General features: G+C 40.1%; 1 protein-coding gene across 1 annotated transcript; it reads left to right on the top strand.

Moving 5' to 3' along the window:
* Positions 1-859: 859 nt before the first annotated feature.
* On the top strand, positions 860-6,912 carry LOC113904714 (follitropin subunit beta-like). Its single transcript, XM_027561818.1, has 2 exons — positions 860-1,005; positions 6,621-6,912. Exons 1-2 carry the CDS (start codon positions 860-862, stop codon positions 6,859-6,861), a joined length of 387 nt encoding a protein of 128 aa, XP_027417619.1. The 3' UTR covers positions 6,862-6,912.
* The last annotated feature ends 2,407 nt before the right edge of the window (positions 6,913-9,319 follow it).

Below are 9,319 nucleotides of genomic sequence, written 5' to 3'. Positions count from 1 at the left end.
GCTACTAACTTGTTCTCTGCATCTGTGAGTCTGCTTCTTTTTTATTATTATATTCACTAGTTTGTTGTATTTTTTAGATCCCACATATAAGTGACATCATATAGTAATTGTCTTTCACTGTCTGACTTATTTCACTTAGCACAGTGCCCTCTAAGTCCATCTATGTTGCTGCAAATGGCAAAATTTCATTCTTTTTATGGCTGAGCAATATTCCATCGTGTGTTTGTATATTTTTATCCATCTATGTGTGGATGGATGCTGAGGTTACTACCATATCTTAGCAATAGTAAACTGCCAAAATATGGGTCGGAGAAGGCAATGGCACCGCACTCCAGTACTCTTGCCTGGCAAATCCCATGGACGAAGGAGCCTGGTAGGCTGCAGTCCATGGGGTCACTAAAAGTCGGACACAACTGAGTGACTTCACTTTCACTTTTCACTTTCCTGCATTGGAGAAGGAAATGGCAACCCACTCCAGTGTTCTTGCCTGGAGAATCCCAGGGACGGGGGAGCCTGGTGGGCTGCCATCTATGGGGTCGCACAGAGTCGGACATGACTGAAGTGACTTAGCAGCAGCAGCAGCAACATATGGGTGCATATATATTTTCAAATTAGTGTTTTTCTGGGTTTGTTTTTTTCAGATACATAACCTGTGACATTTTAATCCTTAAAAAAACTAGAACTACATGAGAATTTGCGACATGTTACTGTGTCTCTCTTTTGCCAAAGAGTGCCTGTTGAATTTGAATGAGATGGTAAAGTTTGGGAAGCAGGTTGATTTCAGTTCAATTGGAATGGGTCAAAGTCCATGAATGTGAAAATACTTTGGGATTTCTAATTGCTTGCTTCCCAGTCCAGGATGAAGTCTATCCAGTTCTCCTTCCTTTTCTGTTGCTGGAGAGCAATCTGCTGTAGCAGCTGCGAGCTGAACAACATTAACATCACGGTGGAGAAAGAGGAATGTAGCTGCATAAGCATCAACACCACGTGGTGTGTGGGCTACACCTGAGTAGGCACTTTGCTTTGCTGGAAGTGAGGTGCTGAGGGTCTGGACAAGGCCGGTTTCATTGATTCCCACTCTGTCAATATTTTGTCTCTTCTAAATTAGAGCCATGAGTCCCTTAGCCAACACTGTCTGTGTTGTAATTGAGGTAAATTACCATTATATCATTTAGATGTTTGGGTTTGGATTTAATTTGGATAAAACAGATTCAGGACAGCTCAGATTGATGTAAATGACTGCTTCAGTAATGTGCAAACTCTGCATTTTAAAAGAGCATTTTTCTGCTAGCTTTACCTATTGAGGGATAAACATGGACATGAGTACATATCTATAATTAAACATGGAATATTGTCAATAGTCTTTAAAATAACAATTGCAATAATAAAAGGCATACCTCTGCAACAGGGATAGTAATAACATTCATTTTACAGCCAAATAAAAAATGCAAGCAGCCTATTATAAAATTCATTTTATTGGCCCATTTTTAATACAATACCAACAAGCAGCCTGAGAGCACTCAATCCCTGGAGACAAGCCAAAATGAGTCAGCAAACCTACACCCTTCTTTATGCTGTTAAGAAAATCAAAGAATAAAGGTATTAAGCTATTTGTCTACATTCTCAGAGCTTCTTCAAAATAAACCAGCTAAAGGGGACAACGTTTCTGTGCTGCTTTTCTACACATCTGGCTATTTAGAAGTTTGATAAGCTGAAATTGAAAGTGCTGCATCTTAATAAAAATACTTTATTTATTTAATATTAAATGAACTGATCAATAAAACTCAACTTACCACACTTTGGGTGAGATGTAGGCCTGATAGCCAGCTGCAGAAATGAACTATCCAGCAGCCCCACTTCTCCCTCAAAGCCAATTATTTTCTTAGTGGGCATGTAGAGGAGTGAAATATGTTTGACCTAATTTCAATGTTCTGATACTGAAACTGTATCATATACCTTTTGGATTAAGACTCCTACACAGGTACAGAATTTAAGGCAATGGCAAGGAAGAACCTAAAAGGCAACAGAATATCAGAATCCAATATGTGATTTCCCAAACATTTTAGACAAAATAAAAATAATTGAGCTTATGACACCACCCTTACGGCAAAAAGTGAAGAGGAACTTAAAAGCCTCTTGATGAAAGTGAAAGTGGAGAGTGAAAAAGTTGGCTTAAAGCTCAATATTCAGAAAACGAAGATCATAGCATCTGGTCCCATCACTTCATGAGAAATAGATGGGGAAACAGTGTCAGATTTTATTTTGGGGGGGCTCCAAAATCACTGCAAATGGTGATTGCAGCCATGAAATTAAAAGATGCTTACTCCTTGGAAGGAAAGTTATGACCAACCTAGATAGAATATTGAAAAGCAGAGACATTACTTTGCCTACAAAGGTCTGTCTAGTCAAGGCTATGGTTTTTCTAGTGGTCATGTATGGATGTGAGAGTTGGACTGTGAAGAAAGCTGAGCGCCGAAGAATTGATGCTTTTGAAATGTGGGGTTGGAGGAGACTCTTGGGAGTCCCTTGGACTGCAAGGAGATTCAACCAGTCCATCCTAAAGGATATCAGTCCTGGATGTTCTTTGGAAGGACTGATGCTAAAGCTGAAACTCCAATACTTTGGCCACCTGATGCAAAGAGTTGACTCATTGGAAAAGACTCTGATGCTGGGAGGAATTGGGGGCAGGAGGAAAAGGGGACGACAGAGGATGAGATGCCTGGATGGCATCATCGACTCGATGGACATGAGTTTGGGTGATCTCCAGGAGTTGGTGATGGACAGGGAGGCCTGGCGTGCTGCAGTTCATGGGGTTGCAAAGAGTCGGACATGACTGAGCAACTGAACTGAACTGAACTGAACGGATGGTTCCCATTCCTCTTTTAAATATACATAGAAAAGATTAAATATACATAGAAAAAAGTTGGAAATATTTTTCTAAGCAATTAAACCCAAATGCTACATTTTTACCTGTCATTAATATAGCTTAAGATTATTAAGCACAAAAAATAATAATAAAACACCCATCTTTAAATTGCAAAGGTCATTTTGTATTTCCATACAAATTGTGAAATTATTTGTTTTAGCTCTGTGAAAAATACCGTTGGTAGCTTGATAGGGATTGCACTGAATCTATAGATTGCTTTGAGTAGTATACTCATTTTCACTACATTGATTCTTCTGGTCCATGAACATGGTATATTTTGCCATCTATTAATGTGTATGAAAATACAAAAAACCTCAAATAGCCAAAGCAATCTTGAGAAAGAAGAATGGAACTGGAGGAATCAACCTGCCTGACTTCAGGCTCTACTACAAAGCCACAGTCATCAAGACAGTATGGTACTGGCACAAAACAGAAATATAGATCAATGGAACAAAATAGAAAGCCCAGAGATAAACCCACCCACCTACAGACACCCTTTCTTTGACAAAGGAGCCAAGAATATACAATGAGAAAAGACAATCTCTTTAACAAGTGGTGCTGGGAAAACTGGTCAACTACTTGTAAAAGAATGAAACTAGAACACTTTCTAACACCATACACAAAAATAAACTCAAAATGGATTAAAGATCTAAATGTAAGACCAGAAACTATAAAACTCCTACAGGAGAACATAGACAAAACACCCTCCAACATAAATCAGAGCAGGATCCTCTATGACCCACCTCCCAGAATATTGGAAATAAAAGCAAAAATAAACAAATGGGACCTAATTAAAATTAAAAGTTTCTGCACAACAAAGGAAACTATAAGCAAGGTGAAAAGACAGCCTTCGGATGGGAAAAAATAATAGCAAATGAAGCAACTGACAAAGAATTAATCTCAAAAATATACAAGCAACAACTGCAGCTCAATTCCAGAAAAATAACCTACCCAATCACAAAATGGCCCAAAGAACTAAACAGACATTTCTCCAGAGAAGACATACAGATGGCTAACAAACACATGAAATGATGCTCAACATCACTCATTATCAGAGAAAGGCAAATCAAAACCACAATGAGGTACCATTTCACACCAGTCAGAATGGCTGCTATCCAAAAAACTACAAGCTATAAATGCTGGAGAGGGTGTGAAGAAAAGGGAACCCTCTTACACTGTTGGTGGGAATGCAAACTAGTACAGCCACTATGGAGAACAGTGTGGAGATGCCTTAAAAAAACTGGAAATAGAACTGCCTTATGACCCAGCAATCCTACTACTGGGCATATACACTGAGGAAACCAGAATTGAAAGAGACACGTGTACCCCAATGTTCATCACAGCACTGTTTATAATAGCCAGGACCTGGCTATTTATGGAAGCAACCTAGATGTCCATCAGCAGATGAATGGATAAGAAAGCTGTGGTACATATACACAATGGAGTATTACTCAGCCATTAAAAAGAATACATTTGAATCAGTTCTAATGAGGTGGATGAAACTGGAGCCTATTATACAGAGTGAAGTAAGCCAGAAAGAAAAACACCAATACAGTATACTAACACATATATATGGAATTTAGAAAGATGGTAACGATAACCCTGAATCCAAGACAGCAAAAGAGATACAGATGTATAGAACAGTCTTTTAGACTCTGTGGGAGAGGGAGAGGGTGGGATGATTTGGGAGAATGGCATTCAAACGTGTATAATATCATATGTGAAACGAATCACCAGTCCAGGTTTGATTCAGGATACAGGATGCTAGGGGCTGGTGCACTGGGATGATGCAGAGGGATGGTACAGGGAGGGAGGTGGGAGGGGGGTTCAGGATTGGGAACACATGTACACCCATGGCAGATTCATGTTGATGTATGGCAAAACCAATACAATATTGTAAAGTAATTAGCCTCCAATTAAAATAAATATTTTTTTAAAATAATTAAATTAAAAATAAATTGCAAAGGTCATATCTTCTGTATTACTTTATCTTTGTATGTTTCTATGCTATACAAATTCAAAGTTTTTATAGAATTTTAGAAATATTAAATACATGGGTACTCTCATGGTAGACAGAAAAGAGATAACTACACTTTCTGTAACATTCCCACAACACTTCAGAACAGCAGTATAATATGAGTTCCTTTCTTGTTCCCTCAAGCTGTTGTCTTGCATGTTTTTAACTGCTCTGCTCATCCCAGAGACTTCAATTATAAGAAGATGAATCCATGTCCTTCTACACCACCATCTTGATTTCCAGAACCCAAGGGAAAGGAGCGGTGACCCCACAAGAGACTGAGCTTCCAGATATACAAGCTGGATTTAGAGATGGAGACGAACCAAAGATCAAACTGCCAACATCCGTTGGATCATAGAAAAAGCAAGGGAACTCCAGGAAAATATCTATTTCTGCTTCATTGACTATGCTAAAGCCTTTGACTGTGTGGATCACAACAAACAGTGGAAAATTCTTAAGATATGGGAATACCAGACCACCTTACCTCATTCCTGAGAAACCTGTATGCAGGTCAAGAAGTAACAGTTAAAACAAGACATGGAACAACAAACTGGTTCCAAGTTGGGAAAGGAATATGTCAAGATTGTATATTGTCACCCTGCTTATTTACCTTCAAATTACAAAGTAATTTGTAATGTATTCATTACAAATTCATTTCACATGATGTATTCAAAGTACATCATGTGAAATGCCAATGATTCACAAGCTGGAATCAAGATTTCCAGGAAAAATATAAGCAACCTCAGATATGCAGATGACACCACCCTTATGGCAGAAAGTGAAGAAGAACTAAAGAGCCTCTTGATGAAGGTGAAAGAGGAGACTGACAACCTGGCTTAAAACTCAACATTCAAAAAACTAAGATCAAGGCATCCACTTCTATCATTTCATGGTAAATAGATGGGGCAAAAGTAGAAACAGTGGCAGATTTTATTTTCTTGGGCTCCAAAATCACTGCAGATGGTAACTGCAGCCATGAATTTAAAAGATGCTTGATCCTTGGAAGAAAAGCCATGACAATGCTAGACAGCGTATTAAAAAGCAAAGACATCACTTTGCCGACAAAGGTCTGTACAGTCAAAGCTATGGTTTTTCCAGTAAACATGTATGGATGTGAGAATTGGACCATAAAGGAAGCTGAGCACTGAAGAATTGATGCTTTTGAACTGTGGTGTTGGAGAAGATTCTTGAGAGTCCCTTGGACTGCAAGGAGATCCAACCAGTACATCCTAAAGGAAACCAACTCTGAATATTCACTGGAAGGACTAATGCTAAAACTGAAGCTCCAACACTTTGGCTATCTGATGTGAAGAGTCAACTCAATAGAAGAGACCCTGATCATGGGAAAGATTGAAGGCAGGAGGAAAAGGGGACGACAGAGGATGAGATGGTTAGAGGGCATCACTGACTCGATGGTCATGGGTTTGGGCAAACTCCGGGATACAGTGAAGGACAGGGAAGCCTGACGTGCTGCAATCCATGGGGTCGCAAAGTGTGACATGACTTAGTGACTAAACAAAAACAACATGAGTTCCTTTATGAGGTCAAGTTTTCTGTGCTTAAGGATCCTAGAAACTGGTCTTCTGAAAGGAAATATTAGAGCAAGCAGTATTAAATCCCTATCCCTTATTTACTAAGCCAAACAGAAACTTGCATAATAATGTAACCTAATTCCTAAACTACACGGGACTTGGTGTACAGGGACCCAGCAAGGCCCAACATTCAGAAAACATGTACCTTCAAGGAGCTGGTCTACGAGACGGTGAAAGTGCCTGGCTGTGCTCACCATGCAGACTCCCTGTACACGTACCCAGTAGCCACTGAATGTCACTGCGGCAAGTGTGACAGCGACAGCACTGACTGCACCGTGCGAGGCCTGGGGCCCAGCTACTGCTCCTTCAGGGAAATCAAAGAATAAAGAGCAGCGGATGCTTTGAGCTGCCTACCTTATCCTAAAGGACCAAAACATCCAAGATGTATATGTGTCTAGGCTGCAGACCACCATGGGAGACCCTATGATCTCTGCTCACCTAAGAGGAGGAGCTCCAGGAATGGAGAGGACTGGGGCCTGTCACCACTCAACCTAGGTCCAGACTCTGTTGGTTTCATTTAACTTGAATTCAGGATCTATAAGCTTTTTCCATTTTTAATAGACTTAGAGGTCTTCAAGATCAACCTTGTCATTTTGCATATAAGAAAATCTAGATTTTGGAGAAGGAGGTCTAAATAGTAGGAGAACTAAATGGAACATAATCTCCTGTAAGATACACGGCCAGCAAGAAGAGAGCCAGTACTGCTTTAGTGTCATGGTGCAGGTACCTAATTCTTTCTAATTGCTTCATTATTAAGGGGAGACTCAGGAAGGTTACTAAGCTAAGACTGTCACTTTATTCCTCATCCATGGAAGTACTGTCATCAGTTCCACATCACCTATGTTTTCCAGGCAGAGAAGTTGTTGACCTAAGAGGGTGGGAGTAGGTGCAGGAGGGTGGTAAGCTGGGAAACAGTGTATCCATTTACAATCTGCAGCTTTAAATACAACATCTTAATTTTTATTTCAAATTTGAATTTAGCTCCAGACAAGAACAATGAATTTGGGTCTGTGTAAATTCAATTGCAAGACCAATGAATGTCTTTTCCTAAGTTGCTACCCTTACATACTTTGTCACTAAAATAAATTTGATCAAGAACATCCAGCCTTCTATAGAGCTATCCCTCAGCAATAAGACATATCACCTGTTGTTGTTGCTATGCCACTTGTACCAGAATTCTCCTCCACTGCTGGGATAAGAACCTTGAAGTTCATATGACGGGACTTAGGGCATCTTAACAGGCTATATTTAATTTGTTTTCCACTTAACTTTTCAGAGAAATGCATGCCTGCTAAGTCCCTCAGTCATGACTGACTCTTTGCAACCCCATGGGCTGCAGCCTGCCAGGCTCCTCTGTCCATGGGATTTTCCAGGCAAGAATACTGGAGTGGGTTGCCATTTCCTCCTCCAGGGGACCTTCCCAATCCAGGTATCAAACCCACATCTCCTATGTCTCCTGCATTGGCTCTTTACCACTGGACCACCTGGAAGACCTTTCAGAGAAATACCTCCCTTAAAAAGAGTTGTCAGTCTAGAGAGAAAAGCTATATTTTCTGGACTGTCTCTATATTTGCTTTATCACTTGACTACTGCTACTGCTGCTGCTAAGTCGCTTCAGTCGTGTCCAACTCTGTGCGACCCCATAGACGGCAGCCCACCAGGCTCCCCTGTCCCTGGGATTCTCCAGGCAAGAATACTGGAGTGGGTTGCCATTTCCTTCTCCAATGCATGAAAGTGAAAAGTGAAAGTGAAGTCGCTCAGTCATATCTGACTCTTAGTGACCCCATGGACTGCAGCCTACCAGGCCCCTCCATCCATGGGATTTTCCAGGCAAGAGTACCGGAGTGGGGTGCCATTGCCTTCTCCGTCACTTGACTACATGTTCTCCCAAATCTATGATTTCTTTCAAAATGGTGTACGCTAAAAATGCTTTATGACTTAAATTTCTTTTAAAGATATTAACTCCTTTTTTAACCTGAATATTTAAACATACTTAAAAATAAAAAATGTTACCTACCAAAGACACAACTTTGGATTTTTCCATGTTCTTGAACTATTTGTTCATGACACATACATGTGTATTTTCATAATTTTAGTGGTAACATTACTAGAAATCTTTTTTAAACCCTTCTATAAATATCACCAGGAGAAGGCAATGGCACCCCACTCCAATATTCTTGCCTGGCAAATCCCATGGATGGAGGAGCCTGGTAGGCTGCAATCCATGGGGTCGCTAAGAGTCGGACACGACTGAGCAACTTCACTTTCACTTTTCACTTTCATACATTGGAGAAGGAAATGGCAACCCACTCCAGTGTTCTTGCCTGGAGAATCCCAGGGACTGGGGAGCCACTTGAACTGCTGTCTATGGGGTCGCACAGAGTCGGCCACGACTGAAGTGACTTAGCAGCAGCATAAATATCACCTGTAGTCACTGTTCACTTGGAAATATCAATAAGAATGTTGCTGAATTTAGGTGTTATTTTTTATCTAAAACAGACTTTCTGTTATTTCTTACATCATCATTTTCTTAATTTATCCCTACTGCTCCTTAGCCCCCAGTCTACACTAAAATTGATTTGTTCTCAGAAAGCTCTTAGCATGTCTTATTTGAAACTCAGACCTAATGGAGAGTTTTCCTCATAATCTTTGAAATATAGTTAATACTAGAATTAATATACTGTCCAGCACATGGATATCAAGGATTAGTCTCCTCAGGAGATACAGAAAAAGTATTTGACAAAATTCAACATCCTTTCATGATACAAACTCTCAAAAAATTGG

Source organism: Bos indicus x Bos taurus, chromosome 15 (genome assembly GCF_003369695.1).
Source record: "Bos indicus x Bos taurus breed Angus x Brahman F1 hybrid chromosome 15, Bos_hybrid_MaternalHap_v2.0, whole genome shotgun sequence".
In the NCBI taxonomy this organism is placed as follows: domain Eukaryota; kingdom Metazoa; phylum Chordata; class Mammalia; order Artiodactyla; family Bovidae; genus Bos; species Bos indicus x Bos taurus.
This window is presented reverse-complemented; position numbering and strand designations above follow the sequence as displayed.